Here is a 26,793-nt window from a genome sequence, read left to right as displayed (position 1 = left end):
CACCAAAAATACTTGCCTCAGTGTCTAGAAAGAGCCTATCTTGGGCCACTTATAACTGTGGCAACAGCCCAAGACACACTGAATGTGGAGAGAATCCAAGAAGAGTGTGAACAAGAAAGAAATGAAGGCAGGTCCACCTAGGAGTGGGACCTGGCCCACTTTAACAATCCAACTGAAAAGACATATGGGAAAAAGATGGCTTTGGGGCAGTCTTGATTTTTTTTTTCCCCAGGCTTCTCGGAGAAAGAAGACTCTAAGAGGCCACACTTAAGCCCCTGCCAACTTTAGCATGAACAACCGAATGTCTTTGGAATTGAAGTGACCTTACTCAACCTTGTGGAAAAGCTTGGCCAAAAATGGAAATCAAAGGGTATGTTCAGACATCCTTTAAAGACCAACTGAGCAAATAGCAACTTGCCTACAGTCATCTCAACAAAACCCATTTACTAATGAACAAGCCTAATTCATTCAAAGCTGGAACATCAACTTGCTCAAAGAACGATTCATGGAAAACTGACACACCAGTGTTTTACACCAGCCAGTTCTAAGGACTATTTGCTACTACTAAAGGCAAAAAGCCCAGGCAGAGGTGGGACCAGGCAGGACTACTATAGACAACCACAGAAAATGTGGGAAGCTGCCCTCAACTGTCAGTGGCTGCCTTGTGGGATATGAACCCAAAACGTCTATGTTTTCAAGTGAAAGCTGAAATCTGGATTTTTATGTGACTTGTGCTGACACTTGCATTTTGGCAAGTGCTTAAAATTAAAACCAAAACAAACACGGTGCAGGCCAAACACACCCCATATGTGGCTGGTACTCCCCCTGTGCCTCTGCAGTCTCTGCTGTCCACGCGGGCATTGTCCACTAAACACTCATACTTCTAGTCTTGTTGGGGCATAGATTTGTATCCAAGATGCTCCAAGGCTGACTTCTGAATGTGATTTATTTCACTACTAAGTGTGATTTGCTCTCTGCCCAGTTTCTAGATTTCAGCATGGCTTTGGGGTATTTTTCTAAAACCAAGCTTGAATACATAGCACCACTCATGAAACAAATAATGCCTTTTCTTTAAAAAAGGGCTGTAGGAGTCAGGGAGAGGAGCAGACTTGACGAGAGTAAGAAATAAAGAGAAGGTGAACAGGTCTACTTTAACTAGAAAATTTAACTAGGAAATAGAGGTAGAGTAACAATAAAATAACAATAGGAATTTTGAGTGGAAACAATCAGCATTTTTTCAGATCATGGTGGCAAGAATTAGGCAAGAACCATATGAAGAGATCACTTAAAGTTTTGAGTTATAGTTTCCTTCATTTTAAGAGGAAATTGATGTACTATAAAGTGGCTTTGAAATATTAACTTTTATTTTAAAATGCTAATTAAATATTTTTGAGAGATGAGGGGTAGTGTTATGAATGTCAAGAAATTGTGTGATGCTTCATGAATTAGCCTAAATTCCTTTTGATGTTTAGATCCCTTACAGATTGCTAAGGGCAGTGACTGTCTGCCCTTTTGTTTTGCTATTGACTTTCATATTTCTAGTAGTGTTTGGCTCAGAGGAGGTTCTTAGTAAATTGAATGCTTTGAATTATTTAAATGAGTCTCCAGTTTCAAACATTTATGACTTAAATATATATTTCTATCAACTCTAGAAATTGTGTGTATGCCTTGGGTAGTGAAGAGGGGCATGCTTCAGACTTAGAGGAATACAAAACATACTCTGATTTTAACACCCAAACAGTATAGTCCATAATATGAAATTCTCCCCTCTCTGCATATTCTTATCTTTTTAAAATATTTAGTTGTGTGTATTATGACAGCAGGTTTCTTCTAGTGTTTTAGTTTCTTGGGCTAGAAGTAATAGCAAATGAAAACAGTCTCTGTGTTTTCCCTGTTGAATCCATATTAAATGGTTTTGGCTTAAAATGCCAGATGCACGTTTAAAATAAAATATTGGGATCATCATAGAGTATTAGGTTTTGACTACAGGAATCTATTTGTAGTTTCCTTCAAAGTGAGGATGCATGAGACAGGGGAGTCCCTTGACATCTGAGGCCTGATGGCTATTACTGGATGAGATTTCTCCCAGCTCCCCATCACCAGCATCATTTCTCCTTGGTCTGTTGAACTACTGTGCTATCCTCCAGCATCTTGAGATGCATCAAGCAAGCAGAAAAGCTCTAGGGTGAAAGCTCAGATGTTAACTTGAGTTCAGTTGTCTGGATCCTTTGGTTGGGCAGAGAGGTTTCCCATCTAGCAACAGGGCAACTATAGACCAAATAACTCAGACCGCACAGGACCTGTCAAATGGAAAAGGACTTGAGTAGTGAACCGGAGAAGGCAATGGCACCCCACTCCAGTACTCTTGCCTGGAAAATCCATGGGACTGAGAAGCCTGGTAAGCTGCAGTCCATGGGGTTGCGAAGAGTCAGACATGACTGAGCGACTTCACTTTCACTTTTCTCTTTCATTCACTGGAGAAAGAAATGGCTATCCACTCCAGTATTCTTGCCTGGAGAATCCCAGGGACGGTGGAGCCTGGTGGGCTGCCGTCGATGGGGTCGCACAGAGTCGGACACGACTGAAGCGACTTAGCAGCAGCGGCAGCAGTGAACAATGAAATTTCATTCCTAATCATCATAGATCATTATTCCTCATCAACCTTTTTTTCCCCTGTATGGCTCTTCTTTGAAAGCATTAGGCTATCAAGTGAGAAATTCTAGGACATTTTTAAGATGGCCTTGAATATTTCCTAGCTTTTTGAAGCTACTAACAATGCAGGAAGTGACTTGTGAGGTCTGGCATAAATACTAACAAATACTAAATGTTACTTGAAGGATCATTTATCTTAGGATTGATCAACAAAAGATGCCATGTGTACAGAAATTGCCTCATTTTCTCAACTGGATTTCCATCTAAAATGGAGAAATTTCCCAAGTAGTACCAATTCTTTTGAGTATTACTTAAGGTTCTTTTTATGGGTTTTTGTGTTTTTTTTTTTTTTTTTGAGATAGATATTTCTATATTGTCTCTGAAGTAATGTGTTTACTACTCCTGTCATTAGCTACTTATTCATTCATTCATATAAAAAATGTTTCTAAGCATCAATTATATGCAGGGGTATGCTGACACAAATTTATGTAAATAGATCAAAAAAGAATAAGGGAAAATAAACCCATCTAGCCACATAAATGTTAATTTTTAAAAGTTTAAGCATTATGCAAGAATGTATTCTGCAGAGATTATTTTGGCAAGTAACTATGATTTACTGGCAAAGAACTTTGTTCTTGGTGAAATAGCTAAAATATCATTTGCTTTAGTCTATGTTATACTCTGTATTTTAAAGTCAGCTTTGCTGACTGTAACTAGAACATACATTTGTCTTTGAAAAAACCTGTCTTAAATTTTTCATCGAATTTTATTTCCTACTTAGCCCAACTTTTTCTTTGTAAAAAAAAATCATCAAAGTATTTTTGGGGGCTTCCCTGATGACTCAGTGGTAAAGAATCTATCTGCTTCCAGTGCAGGAGACATAGGTTCAATCCTGGCTCTGGGAAGATTCCTCATACTGCAGAGCAACTAAGCTCATAAACCACAACTACTAAGCCTGTGCTCTAGAGCCTGGAAGCCACGACTGCTGAGCCCATGTGCTGCAACTACTGAAGCCCACATGCCCCAGAGCCTGTGCCCGACAAGAGAAGTCACAGCAATGAGAAGCCAGCACACTACGACTAGAGAGTAGCCCCCACTTGCTGCAACTAGAGAAAAGCTCACACAGCAACGAAGACCCAGCACAGCCAAAAATAAAATAAACAAATACATAAAATTATAAAAAAGTAGAAAACAATCTTTAAAAAAAATTTTTTTAAGATGTATGAAAATTAATGGTAATACAGAGGCCCAGAACAAAATATTCAGTGTTTTGGCTTCTTGTTATTTGATTTACAACTCCTTCATCTCTTAAAAATACTTTATAAGCTTCTTTCTTTCCAATTTCCAATTGAGACTTTATAAATTTATAAAATTAGTGACTTGAAACATTCTAATTTTGTCTTTTAGAGGAATTTCTTGATATAACTTCAGATCATTGGATTTTCCCTAAGATACAATATGAAAATGTAAGCTCTGCTTAATTAGAAAAGTTGAATTTTAGTTACTTTGAATATTGTCTTTTGAGTATATTCAGAATCATTGTTACTTGTGTTTACATTCTTTAATCTGAAGACGTAAATGGTGCCTTTACAAATCTGATAAAGTGTTTGTTTTTCCATACTCTTTTGCTATTAGGTGATTTGGACTCTTGGGATCTGCTTATTTGCCTGTCTTCTAAGACACCTGGTGGAAAACCCTGCATATCAAAGGAAGACATGTGCCAGTTAAATTTACATCAAAAGGTAAACATTCTTTTTCAAAAAGTGAACAAATCTTATCAGACCTATAGGTATTTTTTTGAGTTTCCTATGACCATATTTACTTATTTTAAATTTAATGTTTTTCCTTTTTATTATTTATCACAGTATAATTGCTTTACAATGTTGTATTAAAATTTCTGCTGTACAGCAAAGTGAGTCAGATGTATATATATATCCCTTCTTTTTTTGATTCCCTTCCCGTTTAGGTCACCACAGAGCATTCATAGAGTTCCCTGTGCTGTTTAGTAGTTATCTATTTTATACACAGTCGTGTATTTATGTCACTCCCAACTCATCCCATTCTCCCTTTCCCCCTGGGTATCCATACTTTTGTTCTCCACATCTGTGTCTCTATTTCTGCTTGGCAAATATGTTCATCTATACAATATTGCTAGATTCCATGTATGTGCGTTAATATCCAATATTTGTTTTTCTCTTCCTGATTTAGTCCAGTGTGTATGGCAGTCCGTAGGTCCATCCATGTCTCTACAAACCACACAATTTTGTTCCTTTGTAATGGCTGAGTAATATTCCATTGTATATATGTACCACATCTTTATCCATTGCTCTGTTGATGGACATTTAGGTTGTTTCCATGTTCTGGCTATTGTAAATAGACCTATGGTTTTTTAACACCAGTATTTCCTGGTCCATAATGTTCAAAAAAAATGTCTTGAAAAATTGGAGCCATTGCATCTTTGAAAAAGTTTCAATGGCCATTCCTTCTACACTTCACCATAAAACGTTCACCATTTTGGGGCTTCCCAGGTGGTACTAGTAGTACTGCCTGACAATGCAGGAGATATAAGAGACATGGGTTTGATCCCTGGGTCAGGGACATTCCCTGGAGGACAGCATGACAACTCACTCCAGTATTCTTGTCTGGAAACTCCCATAGACAATGGAGCCTGATGGGCTATAGTCCATGGGGTCACAAAGAGTCAGATACAGCTGAAGTGACTTAGGACACATGCATGCCTTCAACTTCAACTCCTGCCAATCAATATCCAATTTTACCCAGTAGGATGCAAGATTTGGCCTAAGAAATAGCCCATCAAGCTCCTCAGTCCATGGAATTTTCCAGGCAAGAGTACTGGAGTGGGTTGCCATTTCCTTCTCCAAAGAAATAAATAGCCTATGGATTTTTGCTTACCCTGGTCACTTGTTTATCCAAGAATAAAGATTTTATTTACTAATTCCTTGTTTTGATGTTTTCAAATTTTAGTTGAATTACAACAAAATTTATAGTTTTTAAATTAACTTTTAAAGTTGACATCCAATATTTACTACTGTGTATAAACTTTTATAAATACTTTAGAAAAACTAACAAAAGGCTTACAATGTGCTAGTCACTGTGCTGGAGAATTTACATCTTTATGGTCCCTTTAACAAACCTATGAGAAAAATGTCCAACCCAATAGATGTTTTTCAGTAGTAAAGAGAACTATAGGAGCTCCCCGATCACTCGGTGTTTCTGCAATTGACAGTGGTGATCACTCCTTCCTCCTTCTGACCCCTCCCTTGGAGGACCACATTCTTTTGCTTTTTCTTGTACATCTTTGCATCTTTGGCTGTCCTTTCTGCGTTCTTCAGAGCCACCTTTCCTCTGTCCATTCTTCAAATGCCTCTGTTCCCCAACACCACCTCTAAAGTTTCAACTATCATTTGTAATCAATGACTCCCAAATCTACATCTGAAGTTCCAAGCAGTTTCCCAGGCTTCAGGATTTCCTGAATAACTACTCTCTGAACAGCTCCACTTCAATATCGCACAAACACCTCAGATTCAATGAAGAGTAAATGGATTCACTGTCGTCTCTGGTAAATTCACTTCTGTGCTGGCATTTAGAAGCTCTGCAAAACTGCCCTGCTGGTCATAAGTGTGGTTAACCACTCTGTCACTTCCTAAGACAGAAATTAGCCTTCACCTTTGAGCGCTTTTTCTCCTATGTCATCTGCATTCTGTCAATCACGAATACTAAGGAATTTAACTTCTAAATAGTTCTCAAATATCATACCTACTTTCCACACTTACTACCTGTATTCTGATCAGTCACCCTGTGTAACCAGGACAATTGCCAAAATCTCTTCACTGATTTTTCCAAAGCAAGAATGTTTTGCCCCTGAAATCCATACTGCTCACAGTTACCAGAGTGAAAAATACAAATTGCTGACTTAAGCTGATTACTCCTGTCATTAAAATCTTGCACAGCTTCCCATTTTAGCTACAGGATAAAGTTGACAACATTTGCTGTGTACATCAGTCAGCCCGCAGCAGGAAGTAAATGCCATACTCAAGAATTTAACTGAAGAAAAACTAATGAAAGAGCTATTTACAGAGCTTTTGGCAGGAAAAGAGAAACAAAAAGATTTAGAGGCACTCAGCGACCAGCTACATTATAAGATTTTACCACCCTTGATCTGAAGAAGGGTATGTAGAAGAAATGATATAGCAGAACCTAGTAAGAGCCAGAGACAAGAAAGAAAGATCAGTGGGAAGGGGCTATATATGTCAAAGAATGTAACCATCACCAAATCATAGCCCTACAGAGGGAAGCCAAAAAGATAAGGAAGTATTCACCCTCTCTCTACTCCTACCTTGCAGTCTCTTCCGCAGCCTCCTACTGGTACCATTCTAAGTGCTTACTGTATTTGTTTGTATCCATTCTTTATATATGAAGAGACCAAAGCACAGAGAGGTTGAGAAAACTGCTTAAATCTTCCTTACTAATAAATGAAGCACCTAGGATTCAAACTCTGGCAGTCTTACTTTAAATTCTGTGTTCTTAACCATATCACTATAGAACCTTTCTAAATAAACATTTAGCCACTGTATTTAAACCCTAGTCTAATCAATATTCTTAAAGAATACATAAATTCTAAATGATCCATGTTAGATAACTGCCACTTTGGAGCATGAATAATCTGAAGTTTTGTGAATCATGACTTGTTTATGTAAACATAAATAATCAAAAAAGAAGTTGCTTCAGATTTGTATGGTATGTGTTAGGATTGTCAGTGACCTTACAATGAAGGTCACTGGCTCATGTTAGAATTACTCACCACTTCAGAGCTTTAGAATTTAAGTGCTTAATGAAAATGATCTTAAGATCTGTTATAGGTGATAAATGACCAGGAGTTTCTCTAGCCAGGAAGAGACTAAAAGGAACTTAAAACTGTATTGGTGGGTCATGTGATGCTAAAAGTGAAACGAGGTCCACTCTTTGGGATGACACTAAGTCAGTGGGGCTCTGTCACCTCTGGCATGTTGTAGGGTTTTAAGAGCAGAGAGACTCATTTCTAACTCTGAATGTTTGTAGAGCTAGCCGTCCTTGAATCTGGGACACTGTGTTTCGTCCTTGGAGCACTGAGAACTACTGCAAAGTCTCTTATTTTAAAGCTTGTTAGGTCATTTTCAGGTAAATATGATGGAGTGATAATTGCATGTGAGAGACGTGGATGATAATAAGACTTTTTTTCTTTGATTAGCTAGTTCCCTTCTTGCCATTAATTCTCTTCCTTATGGATATACCAAACAGCTTTCAGAGAAGGTCTGATTTTTGATAAAATAAAAGATGTGAACATCTATGCAGATCTAATGAAGAAAAAGAACAGTTTCCTAAGATACAACGTGACATGTGTTTCACTCTCAATGTTCATGAGAAACCAGAGGCAAAATTTTCCCTGGGTGCTTTTTTACACTTTATGTAAATAGCCCAAATTCAAATGTCTGCTTTCCTTATGAGTTAATGGTATTACTGTGGCTTTAGTTTTTTTTGTTGTTGATAATAAACCTTTTCTGAATGTTTATAATTAATATTCTACTGTTGCTCTTATTAATGAAATATATCTCAAAATAAGAATGATTTTTTTTCTTTTGCTTCTGACAGTATGTAATGGAAACAATTTAAATAACAGATTACCACAGATTAGGTTTGTAGAAGGTACATTGGGATTGAAATATTTTTAAATGCACATTTCCTTTCTCTCAGTTTGATCTCAGAAATATTCTGTGGCTCAAATGTTATTATATCATTTATTTCATATATATTCAAATCCTTTCAAAGATACAGAAGCTTTTGTGCCAGGAAAAACAGCAGTCTCTATAAAATGCACACGCACACATATACACATGTATACATAAAGCATTCAAACCCAGTACAAGATCAGCATGTATTAGAAGTGCCTCTTTGGTTGGTAATGATGTGTCCATGTAGGTTCATCAGTTGTAACCTCTCTCTCTGGGGGAGATGTTGATGATGGGGGAGGCTGTGTGTGGGTGAGGGGATGGGCATATGGGGAATCTCTGTACCTTCTCTTCGGTGTTGCCTTGCCCTTAAAATTGCCCAGCCCAAAACAAATTCCATTGAAAATAATTAGTGCAGTATTAAGCCAGAGAAGCTCATTGTATACAAGTCAGCTAATCCCAATGAAAACTTCTCTGATTGTGTCCCACTTGGTAATGAAGCAAATCTTGTATATTTTATGATGTATTAGGTTTAACTAATACAAAGTTAAAATATGTGTAATAAAGTTGATTTACCACAGCTGTTTAGACCCGTAGCATCGTGTGTGTTTACTTCTTTGTGTTTATTTAGTTTAACTGCTTAGTTTGACGCTTGGTTCCAGCGTAGAGCAGAGATGATACTTCTAGTGTCACGTGTTGCCTGGGTCATGTCATCTGCTTCGACTCTGTTAATTCCAAAGATGTGCTTTGGAACAAAGAGCAGGGGAAGCATGTCATTGGGTGGGGGATGCAAAAGTGAGAGCAATTGCTTCCTTTGGCTTGGCTCTGGCTTTCTGAAGCAAGTGTTTGGTTGGCCCTCAGTCAGTTCATCATCCTGACACAAGATCTCATGTGAAAAGTCATCCCGTGCTCATTCTCAGTCACTCAGTTGTGTCCAACTCTTTGCCACTGCATAGATTGTAGCCCACCAAGCTCCTCTGTCCATGAGATTCTCCAGGCAAGAATACTAGAGTGGGTTGGCATTTCCTTCTCCAGGGGATCTTCCCGACCCAGGGATCAAACCCAGGTCTCCTGCATCTCCTGCATTGGCAGGACCATCTCTCTGATAAGACACAGCGACTACCCTTTGTTTCTGAAATCTGTGTAAGCTGTACTCCATCTTTGCAGCATCCACACACATTCTTCTAGCCCATTAGTTCCGTTCCCGTAGTTCGTTTTAACAGGGCTCTGCAATTCCTTTCCTTCTGTAGAAGTCGACTTCCCTGGTGGCTCACATGGTAAAGCATCTGACTACAATGCAGGAGACCCAGGTTTGATCCCTGAGTTGGGAAGATCCTCTGGAGAAGGAAATGGCAACCCACTCTAGTACTCTTGCCTGGAAAATCCCATGGACGGAGGAGCCTGGTAGGCTACAGTCCATGGGGTCGCAAAGAGTTGGACACAACTGAGTGACTTCACTTACTTTCTTTCACTTTGTAGAAATCAGGATGGTATAATAAGGATGTTGTAAGCATCTGCAACAGTAGCATATTTTCTCTGAGCCCTTCAAGAAGTGGGTGGAGGTTTTAAAAAGGACCTGTACACAGCCTTTCCTGCTACTTAGCTAATGCTGCTTCTCTTTCTTGGCCCTTCTTTCATTACAGATTCTATTTAGTCAGTAGCAACTGAGTGATTTTTTTTTTTTCCCTTAAATAGAGGAAAATGGTTCAAGTATATGGGCTTTTAAATCATTTCACAATCGAATTTAGAAATGTGTTTTTATGGTAAAAATTACAGCATAAAACCACTAAACCTCTATTGCGGACTCCCCAGACCTTTGCAATGGTCTGTCCCCTCCCTCCAGCCTCTCTTAGGAATTCTGAATTGAAAACTTTAGGGTTTTATGAAGGCCCTTCTTTTCCTACATTTAGACTCTAAAAGTGATCACTTTTGAATCTGAGAAATGTAGACATCCTAAAATCTAAAGTATACTATCCACTTGTCTCAATTCCTATATTCCCAAGAATGGGTTCTGCTGCAGCCTGGGCTTTAGTACAGTATAGATGTGGTACACACATACAGTGGAATATTAGTTGGCCATTAAAAATATTGAAATAATGCTATTTGCAGCAATATGGATGGTGGACCTGGAGATGATCATACTAAGTGAAGCAGTCAGACAAAGACAAGTATTATATGATATCACTTATATGCAAAAAAAAAAAATTTTTTTTAAATACAAATGAACTCGTCTACAAAACAGAAACAAATTCACAGACAGAGATTGAATTATGGTGACCAGAGAGGAAGGATGGGGAGGGGAGGGATAGGCTGGGAGTTTGGGGGACTGACACGTACATGCATGCTAAATCACTTCAGTTGTGTCCAACTCTTTGCATCCCCATGGACTGTAGCCCTCCGGGCTCCTCTGTCCATGGGATTCTCTTGGCAGGAATACTGGAGTCGGTTGTCATTTCCATCTCCAGGGGATCTTCCCAACCCAGGGATTGAACCCACGTCTCTTATGTCTCCTGCATTGGCAGGCGGGCTCTTTACCACTACTACCACCTGGGGAACCCCATGTATATACATCTATGTTTTAAACAGATAACCAAGGACCTACTGTATAGCACAGGGAACTCTGCTCAGTATTCTGTAATAACCCAAATGGGAAAAAAATTTTAAAAGAATTAAAAATAAAGTAAAATATCATTCATAACACAGAACCTTGCAAATGTAGAGATTCAGTAACTGGATTGAATCATACTAGTTATTTATCTTTTGCATACACATACTAAGTTGCTTCAGTTGTGTCTGACTCTTTGTGACCCTATGGAATGTAGCCCGGCAAGCTTGCTGTCCATGAGATTCTCCAGGCAAGAATACTGGAGTGTGTGCCATTTCCTCCTCCAGGAAATCTTCCCAACCCAGGGACTGAACCTTCGTCTCATGTCTCCTGCATTAGCAGGAGGGTTCTTTACCACTAGCACCACCTGGAAAGATCTGTCTTTTGCACAGATTAACTTGAATAGTAAAGTTTACATATACATGAGTTAAATACATTATTTTTATGTACACTCAGAGATTAAAATGAGACTATATTAGAAATGGTTTTATTAGGAGAAATTAATTTGTTTTTTATAGAAGAGATTTTCTGCATTAAAAGTTATAGAGGAATAAAAAATACTCAATCCTTGGGGAAAAAAAAAAAACAGAGCATTAAAAAATTTATGCCTGACCTGAGCTGAAGTTTACAGTTTGCTGAATAAACGGATAGAGTTAACAACATTGCAAGGATTAGAAAACTTTTAATCGATGAACTGTTTCAAAGAACTTTAAATGAATCCTTTTTTTAAAACTACAACTTGTGGGGAAGGCGCCAAGATGGCGCAGGAGTAGGACGGGGGAAACACTTTCTCCCCCACAAATTCATCAAAAGAGCATTTAAACGTCGAGTAAATTCCACAAAACAACTTCTGAATGCCAGCAGAGGACATCAGGCACCCAGAAAAGCAACCCAACTCCTCGAAAGGAGGTAGGAAAAAATATTAAAGACAATAAAAGAGACAAAAGAGGGAGGGACGGAGTTCCGTCCCGGGAAGGGAGTCTTAAAAAGAGAGAGGTTTCCAAACACCAGGAAACCTTCTCACTGCCGAATCCGTGCCGAGCTTTGGAAGCACAGAGGACAACATAACAGGGAGAAAAAATAAGTAAACAATTAAAACTCGCAGATTGCGAGCCCTACGGTAACTCCTCCAGCGGAGAAGCAGCGCAGACGCCTGCATCCGCCATTAGCAAGCGGGGGCTGGGCAGGGAGGCGCGGCGTGGGCTGCATCGCTGAGAGTAAGAATCTGGCCTGAATACCCTGAGCACTATCTGAGCGAAATAATTTGGGCTAGCAAACCAGACTGTGGGATATCTACCATGCGAAAAGCCAGCCCTAACCTAAGACACCGCCAGCCCGCGCACGGAACAAAGGACTAAACAGAGGTAGCCGGCTGCAAACCTTCCCCCTCCGGTGACAGGCAGCCAGAGCCGGAAGGGGGCAATCGCAGCCCCAGAGAGACATTATCTATAAAACTGGCTTCTTTGCTAACTAAAACTTATTGGGGGTCTGGACGGTTAACATCTGCCTGAGAAGGTGCGCCGGTTTTACGCCCAGATAACCGAGTGGCGGGGAGGCGATAAGTCGCAGCATTGGCGCTCGCCAAACACCTCATCACCTGAGCTGCTCGGACCTGGGAAGAGCACAAAACGCAGCCCCAACTGAGTCTGCGCCTCTGAGGACTACCTGAGTGCCTGAACCTGAGCGGCTTGGACCTGGGAGGTGCATGCAACCCAGGCCCAGCCTCGGATTGTTCCCGGCGGAACAACCTAGAGCCTGAGCAGTGTGGGCAGGGAGGCTACACGGGGCCGTGAGCGGGGACAGACCCAGTGTGGCTGCGGCACTGCGAGCGCACGCCAGTGTCATTTGTTTGCAGCATCCCTCCCTCCCTCCCCATAGCGCGACTGAACAAAGAGAAGAAATACAGCTCCACCCACCAGAACACCGACACAAGCTTCCCTAACCAGGAAACCTTGACAAGCCACCTCTACATACCTACACACAGCGAGGAAACGCCACAATAAAGAGAACTCCACAAACTGCCAGAATACAGAAAGGACTCCCAAACTCAGCAATTTAAACAAGATGAAGAGACAGAGGAATACCCAGCAGATAAAGGAACAGGATAAATGCCCACCAAACCAAACAAAAGAGGAAGAGATAGGGAATCTACCTGATAAAGAATTCCAAATAATGATAGTGAAATTGATCCAAAATCTTGAAATTAAAATGGAATCACAGATAAATAGCCTGGAGACAAGGATTAAGAAGATGCAAGAAAGGTTTAACAAGGGCCTAGAAGAAATAAAAAAGAGTCAATATATAATGAATAATGCAATAAATGAAATTAAAAACACTCTGGAGGCAACAAATAGTAGAATAACAGAGGCAGAAGATAGGATTAGTGAATTAGAAGATAGAATGGTAGAAGTAAATGAATCAGAGAGGATAAAAGAAAAACGAATTAAAAGAAATGAGGACAATCTCAGAGACCTCCAGGACAATATTAAACGCTACAACATTCGAATCATAGGGGTTCCAGAAGAAGAAGACAAAAAGAAAGACCATGAGAAAATACTTGAGGAGATAATAGTTGAAAACTTCCCTAAAATGGGGAAGGAAATAATCACCCAAGTCCAAGAAACCCAGAGAGTCCCAAACAGGATAAACCCAAGGAGAAACACCCCAAGACACATATTAATCAAATTAACAAAGATCAAACACAAAGAACAAATATTAAAAGCAGCAAGGGAAAAACAACAAATAACACACAAGGGAATTCCCATAAGGATAACAGCTGATCTTTCAATAGAAACTCTTCAAGCCAGGAGGGAATGGCAAGACATACTTAAAATGATGAAAGAAAAGAACCTACAGCCCAGATTATTGTACCCTGCAAGGATCTCATTCAAGTATGAAGGAGAAATCAAAAGCTTTTCAGACAAGCAAAAGCTGAGAGAATTCTGCACCACCAAACCAGCTCTCCAACAAATACTAAAGGATATTCTCTAGACAGGAAACACAAAAATGGTATATAAACTCGAACCCAAAACAATAAAGTAAATGGCAACGGGATCATACTTATTAGTAATTACCTTAAACGTAAATGGGTTGAATGCCCCAACCAAAAGACAAAGACTGGCTGAATGGATACAAAAACAAGACCCCTACATATGTTGTCTACAAGAGACCCACCTCAAAACAGGGGACACATACAGACTGAAAGTGAAGGGCTGGAAAAAGATTTTCCATGCAAATTGGGACCAAAAGAAAGCAGGAGTCACAATACTCGTATCAGATAAATTAGACTTTAAAACAAAGGCTGTGAAAAGAGACAAAGAAGGTCACTACATAATGATCAAAGGATCAATCCAAGAAGAAGATATAACAATTATAAATATATATCCACCCAACATGGGAGCACTGCAGTATGTAAGACAAATCCTAACAAGTATGAAAGGAGAAATTAACAATAACACAATAATAGTGGGAGACTTTAATACCCCACTCACACTTATGGATAGATCAACTAAACAGAAAATTAACAAGGAAAAAAAAAACAAAAACATGTATCTATAAAGTTCACTAAAGCAAAGCACAGTAAAATGAGGTATGGCAATAAATGGCGTTAATTTATCAAATAAAAAAAAAATAAAGTGCTGAAAAATTAAAGCTGTCAATTCTGTAATAGATATTCATTGAAAGTATCTTTTGAAATGGGGGTGAAAACACCTTCAGAGAAATGAAAGCTAAGGAAGCATGCACGAGCTAAAAAAATGATAAAGTCCTTTATGAATGATGATAATATCAAAACAAAACTTGGAAATACAGGAAGGAGTAAAGAGCACTATGAACAGTCAATACATGGATAAACATTAGAAACTATTCTCTTTTCTTAATTTCTTCATGGTAAACTATCAACATTATATTGTGAAATTTTTCAGAAAAAAAAAATAAAAAAATAAAAGCTAGTGATCTCCAAACACCTGAAAAAAAAAAAAAAAAAAAGAAAACATAAAGGAACTTAATGCTTACATAAGAAATTAGAAAAACAAAAACAAAAACAAACAAGAAAAAAAAACTACAACTTGTGGTTGAATTGTTGAATTGATCAAAGCTTAGAGCAGAAGTGGTATTTAGAGACCCAAGGCTCTATTTTTCAAATGGAGAAATTGAAAAAGAGAAGTAAGGTGATATGCTCAAGGTTCTCACTGTGTTACCCACCAGAAGTGGGACTAAAACTCATGTTTTTGATTCTTTCTCTTTTCTCCAGCTGCAACTGAATTCTTTCTATCCAGTCAGGTCAGCAGGCCTGAAAGAAACTCTTAATACAGTGCATTTTTAGGATGGACTGAATTAATTTGAAAGTAATCAATATTTGGTCAAAAATGAATCTGATTTTCAAGCTAATTTATAGTAAATCTTTCTATTGGTTTTAATGAAGTGTTACCATATTTGATGTTCTTTGGGGGATTCAGTTGAGAATAGCTAGTTAATCTGTAAATTCCAAAGAGAAGAATTGTTTGTATTTTTTCTTTATAAATTAAAATATGTGTTTGAATTTATGACTACATTTATAAAGCTTCCCAAGAGCAAGTTTCTGTTAAAATAGAGTTCTGTGGTGACTGGATTTTATACTTGAAGCAATAAATACCCTTCAGTATGATGTGAAAAGTGGTGCAATGGTAAAGAATTTGCCAGCAGTACAGGAGACATGGGTTCCATCCTGTGGGTCAGGAAGATCCCTTGGAGAAGAAAATGGCAACCAGTTCCAGTATTCTTGCCTGGGAAATCCCAGGGACGAGGAGCCACCAGTTCATGGGGTCACAAAGAGTAGAACACAACCGAGCACAGACGTAGCATGAAACGAAAAGGTCTTCCTAGGTAGGGCTGCTGCTGCTGCTAAGTGGCTTCAGTCGTGTCCGACTCTGTGCGACCCCATCGACGGCAGCCCACCAGGCTCCCCGTCCCTGGGATTCTCCAGGCAAGAACGCTGGAGTGGGTTGCCATTTCCTTTTCCAATGCATGAAAGTGAAAAGTGAAAGTGAAGTCGCTCAGTCGTGTCTGACTCTGCGACCCCATGGACTGCACCTACCAGGCTCCTCCGTCCATGGGATTTTCCAGGTAAGAGTACTGGAGTGGGTCGCCATTGCCTTCTCCCTAGGTAGTGCTAGTGGTAAGCAACCCATCTACTAATGCAGGAGACATAAGAGATGTGGGTTTGATCCCTGGGGTGGGAAGATTCCCCTGTAGGAGGGCATAGCAACCTACTCCAGTATACTTGTCTGGAGAATCCCTTGGAAAGAGGAGCCTGGAGGGCTACAGTCCATGAGGTTGCAAAGAGTCAGACACAACTAAGCCACTTAGCATGAGTGAAAACTATAAATGCTAACAGGTTAAGCATTAGCACTAGATGTCTGTGACTCAATATCATGACATTGAAGTATGTCTGTGTTTTAAAAAATGTTCCCAAATATTTTGAAAATTCCTAAGGGCAATTTTTGTCTTTTATTATCAAATAAACTACTCTATTAATTTGCATTTGAATGTTGACTTTCAGAGTTTTGAAGATAGGGAGTGGATGGTGTAGACAATACTTCATACCTGTACCCTGTGGGCTGTTTGTGTATTCTTTGCCTTAGTGTTTATGAATGCTTAACTCATCAGAACTTTTTCCTTTCCTTTCAGGTAAACATGTTACCAGAAATACAGCATCAGCTTTGCAGAAAGGAAGGATTATGTCAAATCATTAAAAGATTTCCAGGTAATCTTTCATTTGCTTCCTTATGCATAAATCTGTGAGATATATAGGCTTCCTCAGCAGACACAACTAAGGAGCCCTCAGATCAGCATACTAAGCTCCTGTCTTCATCAATGCCACCTTCACAAATCTTCTAGAATTCACAAGGTTTTGCCAAAGAGAAAGACTTTGGTAATAAGGAATAGCACACAATGTTGAAATTCTTTCCCTTAGTTTTGCCTTCTAAATTTCTAGATGAATATTCTTTTTCTTCCTGTGTATTTGTTTTCAAAATAGTTGTTGCTTCATTTTAAAAGCAATTATTACAGTACTTCTTAATTATACAAACTCTGAGGTTTTTAAAAAATATATTTCTTTAAGTGATTCCAATCTTAACAAATTTCTTTCTGCTTCCTGGAGGTCTCTCAATTTCTCTCAACAACTTTAGAAATTTGGGACAAAAATTACCATCGCGCCTCCTCGTAGAGTCCCAGAGTGGAAAGAAAACATCAGATTGCATATGAGTCTTCACTGATGTAGCCTACTTGAAAACTCATCAATGAAAGAGTTCCTCAGATTTCTAGTTTAAAACACACTTAATGTTTGTCCCTAGAAAGTATTACACTATATCATTAATATTTAAATCCACATAGTTTTAATTATGTTTTTAAAATTAATTTGTATCTGAGTTGAATCAGAAAACTGGTATCAGCTTTTCCATGGGGTTTCTGCTTCTACAGCAAATGAACCACGTTGATATGTCCCACTATAAAGACTACCATCTTCTCTTGTCATTTACCAAAGATTGAAATAGTCATAAATTAGCAATTAACCTTTCAATTTAAGGTACTTGTTTAAAATAAATAATCGATATATAAACTTGGTTATGCAGGAATCATTTTATATGACACTTGTAACTGACTCCATGATCTCTTTGTTTTGTTTATGTAAACTTTAGTGAATATTATTTTATAAAACAATGTTTTTGTGAGACGCAAGTAAACTGATTATTCCCATCAGTACATTATTAATATGTATCTAGAAATCCTTTAATTAAGTCAATTTTTAAAACGTTTGTTTACATTTTGAACAGAACCTACGTACTTTTAAAGTATGTTTTTCTTTGTTTCTGTTTGCATTTCAAAATGACTGATAAGCACTGGAGTTAGCAGAAAAGAAGCATATTAATGAAAGCCTGTTTGTAGCCAGATATGAATTACCAGTTTCAAAAAAATTCCCCAAACAACTCTTACCTAAGTTTACATTTTGCTTCCGTAAGATTAAAAAATTTTAGTCTACTTGCTGCTTTAAACATTTCTTATTCTCAAAATCATCTATAAGTTCTAGACGTATATAGTCCTTTCCTCACTCTGCCTAGTTTGTAATTTTCTATGTATCTCTGTGACTAACAAGGTAATTTCATGGAATATACAGCCTTTTTAATGGAATTATTTCTCCTGTAATGTTATCTTTCTATAGCTGAAGATAATTTTCTTAGATGTGTAGCTTTAAAGGAATAGGTCTACAGCACTGTTTTTTGGTATAAGCTTTATAAACAATAGCTTATGTTGGAGACAATGGCTATGAATATATAGTATACAATATAACATTAATATTAATAAGATTAAAAAACACATTATTTGTTGTGAATACTGAATATTTAATATTGGATACAGATCAGATAGCATCATGCCTGTACCTAAAAATATTTTTAAAAGTAGGTACTATTAAAAAGATGGTAAAACTAAACATAATGCTATATACTTTAGTCATTTTATTTAAAACTAAAGTGATCTATGCCATTTTGAGACAGACAAAACACAGATTTTGAAACCAAAGATTTTTACCTCTGCCACCTATAAGGTGTGTGAGTTAAATTTGCGTTGTTGTTATTTTTTTTTAAGCTATAAAGTGAGGATAGTGAGACCCATTTCACAGATTTAATTTAAAAAATTAAGTATACAGGTATGAAAGTGAAAGTTGCTCAGTTGTGACTCCATGGACTATATAGTGCATGGAATTATGTGTATGTAATTTTATTTGACAACTAATACGTGTTTATATACATACTATTAATATAGTGACACATCGTGCTCCAAAATGGTAACTGGGTCATCCTAGATGTAAAAAGTCCAACAACAGGACTTTCAATATTTTTTCTCTTCATGTGATGGATTATCACTACAATTTTATGCTTCTGCCGAACCTGTGAAGAGTCAGAATTCACCTTCTTCCAAGTTCACAAGTCTGCCTGCCAGTTTCATGGGAGCTGGCAGAAGACAGGAGACTCCTGGGTCAGAGACAAATGACTTTATTATTTATAGCAAGAGAGGCAGACAGATTATCAGCATTTGCAGTGCATCCCAGCTCCCACAGGGCAAGTGAAGAGGTCTAGGTGGTGACACTTGTATACTAAGTGGTTTGCATTTCAAGAGCAGAGCTCCTAGCTTAGAGAGTTTGAATGTTCATAAGGTCCGTGAGTGTGCCTACCCTTTGCCCCAGAAAGACCCATTATTTTTGTTATACTGGGCAAAACCTTCTCTTTCATCTGGAGAGAGACACCATCTGTATCTTTCAAGGCTATCTGCTGCATAAATATCCTTGAAAAGATAGTTCAGAACAGATTCTTAGTGCCTCTGTTTGCAAATGATGCAAAAATGTGAAAAATACATGAAGTGTCTCATAACGATTTCAGAAAAGAATACCTGACAGGTTTGAGTTCTGAAGCTTAATCAATGTATAATTTGGAACAAGATTTGAAGCCTGGTTTGCACTTCAGGCTTTTTTTTTTTTTAATCGATAAAAATAAGACATTGGCAATTATTAATAACTCAGAGATTCCATAATTCCTCTGTGCCCTTTTTCCATACAGACATGCTGTGCCAGGCTTTATCTTGAGCAGTAGGTGCCAACACGGATGCTACGAAGGCAGGGATGATCATCCCCATGAATCTGAATGGGACCTTGCAAGTGTGGCAGGACAGAATCTGAGCCAGATGTAGGGGAGAGTTTAAAGACAGCCTGTAAGACTCACACGGTCTCTTCCGTGTCCCAGCTGCATAGAGTGTACCTGCTGTTAGACTTGTGACTCACGTGGAAAGGCACAAATCCATGGAATTTTTACTGGCTAGCCCAAAGGTTCATTTTTATCTTGCCATTTAACGTGTTTGTGTTTGAAGACAAATGCTTCATAATTTTTCATTGGCCCCAGTTTTTTACTAGTGACTTTTGTTGCTGTTTATTGCACATGTGTGCATGTGTGCTCAGTTGTGTCTGACTCTTTGTGACCCCATGGAGCATACACTTCCAGACTCTTCTGTCCATAGAATTTTCCAGACAAGAATGCTGGAGTGGGCTGCCATTTCCCACTCTAAGGAATCTTCCCAACCCAGGGATCGAACCCATGTCTCCTGCATCTCCTACATTGACAGGTGGATTCTTTACCACTGCACCCCATCTGGGAAATTGCTTTTTATTAAGTTTTATTTTTTTGATAAAAAGATTTCTTTTCTATATTTGAAATATAAGTACAAAACAAAACACCAGGAAAACTGTTTTATTTGAGTTGTCAATTGTTTTTGTTCTCTTTTATGCCATTCAAGAAGCCTTGGTTAGTAGTGTGCCAAAGTTTTGGCTATTGCTCATTTTTTCCAGTTTTATCTCAGTTCTGAGTACTAGCTTTCATGTGAAATTTGAAATGTACCCAAACTTGTACTCAAAGTTTTGAACATTTTAAGATCTCTGGCCTCATCTTTTCAGTAACATGTGAATATATAAAAAAAGAAAAGGAAAATGATAAACAGAGTTTAACTCTTTTGTTGTATGTCAACAAGCCTGGACTTTTAAAAAATATAGATATTTACTACCGAATATAAAATATATCTTTTAATAACATAATTGAACTTATTTTAAAATATCAATCAGTATTAGTTATTTATCTTACATGGAATTGGTGATTGTTTTAAAAATTTTAGGTCTAAAAATTTCTGTTTATTGTATGATACCAGTGAAATATTTTCAGGGAATCAAGTAGACTAGCTTGAATTTAAATGAAGCAACATGGAAATTATCAATGCTTATGGATTGCAAGGAGATCCAACCAGTCCATTCTGAAAGAGATCAGCCCTGCAATTTCTTTGGAAGGAATGATGCTAAAGCTGAAACTCCAGTACTTTGGCCACCTCATGCGAAGAGTTGACTCATTGGAAAAGACTCTGATGCTGGGAGGGATTGGAGGCAGGAGGAGAAGGGGACAACAGAGGATGAGATGGCTGGATGGCATCACTGACTCGATGGACATGAGTTTGAGTGAACTCCAGGAGTTGGTGATGGACAGGGAGGCCTGGTGTGCTGCGATTCATGGGGTTGCAAAGAGTCAGGCACAACTGAGCAATTGAACTGAACTGAACTGAATACCATTTGAGAATTTTTATTGATTTCATTTTTTCCTTTCCTCTACAGTAATGTTTTCCTTCAAACAAGAATGTGAGTAATGAGGTTCCCAGTATTAAAGAAAATTGGGGACACAGCTCTATGAGGCAATCAGGCAGACTTTGAGAGAACACCAGAGTTAGCTTCTTCTCCATGCTCTAAAATGCTGGACTCCCTCTATGTGTTCTCTGAATGTGCCTTCATGCTTCTGCCTTTCCACTTCTGTCCCACACACGATTATATTCTTTGTGCAAAACATTCTTTCCCCAAGTAAAACCCTTACCTCTTTAGTATGACTGACTTCAGCTAGGTGATAGAATAAAGTAAGCTGATGGAACTAATTCAAACTAAATTATACCCTCACCCCAGTCATAAGCCTCTTACATGTATTTGCATTTTTAGAAAAGAAGTTTGCAAACCCAATGAATTTCTAATTGGTAGAATTTCTGGAAGTGCATTCAAATTCCTATTCAGTTTAGCAGCAAGCCGTTCACTCCCAAAGCTTACTGAATCCGTCTACTTTCCTCCATCTCTACCATGACCAGTCTTGTCCAAGTCAACGTGCTCTCATACCCTTCCCATTTCTTTTCTTGCTTCTGAATAATCCAGTTCATTATAAACACTAGCCAGAGTGATCTTTCCCCCATTTCTTTCAGAAATAAGACAAATTTATTTGGCCTGCTCACTGCAGTCTGTCTAGGGACTAAACAGCAAGGCCCAGGTAACTAGCTCTTATGCTCTGACTTGAGCCAGGGATAGATTTTATTGAGACCAGAAGTCACACATCCAAGTGTTTATGAGAGCCTAGTACGTGACATAAGAAGTTCATAACAATTCAGAAGCTTTCAAGATCAAATGACCCGCGCGTTTTCAATATTCAGCTTGTCATCAAATTTATAGACTCATTAATGTAAGTCATTTGGACTTTAAGAAGAGAAGAGGAGTTGAAAACATAGGAAGGTGCAAGGCAGTACCATGTGACATTGCCAAGAAATGCCTTGACAGAGTGGCAATGTTGGACACATAACGTTCCCCCGTGTTTCTCAGACCTGTAGAATCCAGTTACCACTGACATCCAGACCCATCCAGCAGCCTGGTCCTTCTGCTCCCATGTTTGTGTCCTCACACTTCTCTAAGCTCCTTCCTCTTAGCATATTTGCATTTCTCTACACACTTGGTAACTCCAGCTTCCATTCACCTCCTGAAATGGTTACTTTCTTTCCTAATCCCTAAGGACAGTGAAGCTGGGTGTTCTACTAAAACCTTATTCTCCAGTGTTGGGAAGAACTGTTGGCATCTCTTTGCTACCCCTCCTTCCTCTCATCTGTTAACATCCTGATCATTCAGCATATTCAATAAGAAAATCATCACGTGGGTTGACTCTTTCTGGAGACTTCAGACCTGCCGTCATTCTTGTCAGTTTTGATGCCCACACCAAGGACCCATTCATCATCACCGTTCTTTGATCTCATCAAATCCATGACCTTCATTTCTTTTCATCTTCAGCCTCCCATTTGGGCAGCCTGGCTGATTAGTAATTTGCATCACAGACAACTATATCCATCTTTGAGACTTTAATTCACCCCTTTATAATCACTGGCTTTCTGGCTTTTTCCCTCCTTCGATATCTCTGAGCCTGGAACCTCAGATGTCACTTTTGTTACTCTTAATTCTGCTACTTTCTCCAAGTCCCTCTGCTGCATTCAGTCATAATTTCTTTCCTACCAAGCCTGGACCACTGAGTTTGCCACTTGGAGTATTTCCTTACAGCTGTATATATTTTTCCTTAAATATATTTTTCCTTAAACATCAACTCTTAAGCCACCAATTCAGAAAAATTTTACAATCTGTCTTCTCTGCTCCCACACAGTAAACACTGAAGAAAACACGCAAGTTCTCTGTTCTTTCCGTGTCTTCCTCACTTGCTAAAATGGAAAAAAAAAAATCATACTACTCCTGCAATTGTTAGCTCAGCCACCACCACCAATAGAAGTAGCTGGTGTCCCGGAGGCATTCTATCCAAATTTCCCTCTAGGATACTTGTGAAAACACATTAAAAATTTTTGAATACTAGCCCTAGCACTCATAATATAGGAAAATATCAGAGGAATTTCCATACATTCTAAGGCTGATGGAAGCACATTGTGGTTCTTAATGCTATGTTCAATTCAGCAGAGTAGAGAAGACCTTCTCTTGCATGATCAGGATATATTTTATTTCAAAAGAAAAGCTGGCAGAAAGTGCTGATGGTTTGGGTGTGGTTTCTAACTCCTGTGGTTTTAGCAAGCCATCAGTTGGGCTAAACAAGTTAGATGCTGGGAGCTTACATCTGTCATTCAGCTGCTTGTCTCAGAAGAGTTAAGTGATAAGAAAATGACACATTCCTTCCCAGTTGAGCATTTTGTTTTGCAAATGAAGCAAATATGAAATAAATATATTTTATATTGAAAATCTAAGTTCTTTTTACTCAGGACTGTCTTCTTGAGTAGAAGTCTACCTGATTTGCTGAGACAGGTACATTTTCTTTCCTCTTTGTTTCTATTGTACTTGTGAAAGCTTCCAGAGTAGCCTAGTCACAGTGTCTTAGTTGTATTTGTATATGTTTGTCTCCCTACAAGGACTAAGACACCCTGTTCTCAAGTTCAAGTGTATGGGCATAATTCCTGGTATATAATAGTTCCTCTAATATTTTTAAATAGAAGACTGGAGAGGATACTGATGGAGTGGGTTCGAGTGGTGGAAGGGCTTCCCTGGTGGCTCAGATGGTAAAGAATCTGTCTGCAGTGCAGGAGACCTGGGTTCCATCTCTGGGTTGAAAAGATCCCCTATAGAAGGGAATGGCTACCCACTCTAGTATTCTTGCCTGGAAGATTCCATGGACAGAGGAGCCTGATGGGCTACAGTCCATAGGGTCACAAAGAGTCATACACGACTGAGTAAATAGCTCTTTAGAGTGGTAGAAGGGGACCCTGGTGATTATTAGAGGGCTTTGGTGATGCTTGGATGGATTTATCCCTTTACTCACTGCACAAATTCAGTATTGAGTTGGCTCTATGAGGCAGAGTACCAGCAGGAGAAGTGGAAAATACTGTCTCCTTCTTCCAAGATATAATTACCCATTTTGAGTAATAAGGTTTTTGTATCCATGAAAGAACTAAAGGACTGTTATCATATTACACACACAAAGCAGAAAGATACCAATAAATTACATGACTGGTATCCACTTCTGGGTGATTATCATTACAGCCCAGAGACTGGTCACCTTATTCCTGTCTAAAAAGAATATGCTTAACACTGTATCACATTGTTGGTTCTCCTCACGCATGCAGGCTGGAGATGGATATAGACTTTTTATGGACAGGCTTATATTTTTGTACCATTTCAACCCCCAAATCTTTAAATATATGTTCACCATTTCTTTAGAGAGGAGGCTAAGGACAAAGTAGAGAGACAGTGGTAAGAAGGGTCTCTCTTCTCTTATCCAGTAATGTTTTAGGGCTTCTTATAGATCAGCTCTCTGGGCAGTTTTCTTCATCTTAATGGTTCTGCATTCAGGACAGAGGAAATAAATCCAGTACTTCTTGCTGACATTGTGCTTCAGCATTTTTCCTCTGTGGATCCTGTGAAAGAAAGGGAAGATGTCTGAGCTGTAGCCAGAAAACCTAAATCAGAAAGAGAGAGCATTGATCTTGGTTGCATGGGTGTGAGGTGATTATTTTTGTCTTTAAAAAAGAACCACTTAAAACCTCCTCACATACACACACACACACACACACACACACACATCCCAGAAACCCTATGTAATGTAGGAAGAAATGACTTTGGTTTGATGGAAAAAGGGTAGGGTCCTTCCCTCTTTATCCTCTTCTTTGCCCTTTCTTTTTTTCCTCCTTGTGGCCCCCAGAGGCCACTGCCTGCCACCTGTCTGACCCCTAAAAATCCTCTGAAGACTTTGGGCTGGGAACCACGGCTCTTGACAAGGAACTTTAGGATAGAGAGCATGAACAGTGGTCAGTGGGGGTGGATTCTATTTATCAAGCGTGATTCTATTTTCAAGCATGGAAGTTTGTAGAAATGTTCTTCTCTTTCCTGTGTCCTGTTAACATTTTTGGCCACCATGAGAAGGAAAATAGAAATCAAATTTGAAAATGATCAGACATGCATTTTTAAATTCCTGTTCCCTTTCCCTTTTTTTATGCTGTTATTGTGCTAGTGAGATACATTTGTTATGAAAAGAATAGAAAATACAGATAAGCAAAAAGAAAGAAGAAAATTTAAATTTAGTGAAACTACATAATTTTCCCGACCTTCCCTGTTCATGAACAATTTTTACATACTAGACTACTATTCGATTCAAGCATGAATAAATCATGGTGTATTTTTCAGTGGGAAACTGAAGACATTAAAAATGATGGCAGATATACATCTATTGGCATAGAAAAATATTCATACCATATTGTTAAGAATAAAAGTAATAAGAGTAACCCTAATATATGTTATATATATCTTACATTATTATATAATTTACCTATGTATGCAAGATCTATGTAAAATATATGTTAATAATATATTTTATTATAAAAATATGTACTTACATATATACACGTATATATTAATTCTTTAGTACTCACAATGTCTCTGTGAGGCAGTCATCATTATTATTCCTATTTTACTCAAGTGTAGAGAAGTTAAGTAAAATTTTCAGTGTCACACATCAACAAATGATATCTGCACATAGTCCGCATGAGTCTGGAGTCTGCTTTCTTAGCCACTTCTCCTGGTGGCTCAGACGGTAAAGTGTCTGCTTACAATGCAGGATATCCGGGTTCGATCCCTGAGTTGGAAAGATCCCTTAGAGAAGGAAATGGCAACCCACTCCAGTACTCTTGCCTGGAAAATCCCATGGACGGAGGAGCCTGGTAGGCTACAGTCCTTGGGGTCACAAAGAGTCGGACACAACTGAATGACTTCACTTTCACTTTCATTTTCTCTCCTCCAAACTCCTCTGGGTGGCATTCAAGGCTCCGAACAACATTTCTCCCTGGTTTCCCATTATCTCCCAGCATAACTCTCTGCCCAAGCTCCCTTTACTGTCCTAACACGAGGCTGTGGCTCTCTCCTTTACCTGCTTTGGGGCTTCCCTGATAGCTCAGTTAGTAAATAATCTGCCTGCAATGCAGGAGACCTGGGTTCAGTCCCTGGGTTGGGAAGACCCCCTGGAGAAGGGAAAGGCTACCCACTCCAGTGTTCTGGCCTAGAGAATTCCATGGACTGTATAGTCCATGGGATCACAAAGAGTCGGACATGACTGAGCAACTTTCACTTTCACTTTTCCTGTTTTTACCCTAATGACCTCATCTAATTTTATCATCTCTTTAAAGATTTTTTTCTCCAAACACAGTCACATTCTGAGATATTGAAAGCTAGGGCTTTAACATGAATTTTCAGAGGATACATTTCAGCCTGTAACAGCCAAGGGATAGAAAGAGGAAGGAACTGTGATTGGTAGTTCACCAGATCCATCTGGTGAGAGGAGAACAGATCCCCAAAGGAAGAAAGATGTTGGACAGACAAAAACAATGAATGTCAATTATTATCAATTTTTGATAAATATTTATTGATTGGTTATGATAAAGCCCATGGGACCAGTGGTAAAGAAC

General features: G+C 38.6%; 1 protein-coding gene across 4 annotated transcripts in view; it reads left to right on the top strand.

Moving 5' to 3' along the window:
* CPED1 (cadherin like and PC-esterase domain containing 1) overlaps positions 1–26,793 on the top strand; it is a 328,240-nt gene that overhangs the window by 73,850 nt on the left and 227,597 nt on the right. For all 4 annotated transcript variants that reach the window (XR_003510710.1, XM_027539149.1, XM_027539150.1 and 1 more), the window contains 2 exons: positions 4,288–4,394; positions 16,651–16,726. Coding sequence is in view for 3 of the 4 variants with exons in the window: in XM_027539149.1 (XP_027394950.1) it covers positions 4,288–4,394; positions 16,651–16,726 (183 nt within the window). In the remaining variant the exon portion in view is untranslated. The remainder of the gene's footprint in view (positions 1–4,287; positions 4,395–16,650; positions 16,727–26,793) is intronic.

Source organism: Bos indicus x Bos taurus, chromosome 4 (genome assembly GCF_003369695.1).
Source record: "Bos indicus x Bos taurus breed Angus x Brahman F1 hybrid chromosome 4, Bos_hybrid_MaternalHap_v2.0, whole genome shotgun sequence".
Taxonomy (NCBI): Eukaryota; Metazoa; Chordata; class Mammalia; order Artiodactyla; family Bovidae; genus Bos; species Bos indicus x Bos taurus.
The sequence above is the reverse complement of the archived record's forward strand: the minus strand, read 5'-3'. Positions and strand labels throughout refer to the sequence as shown.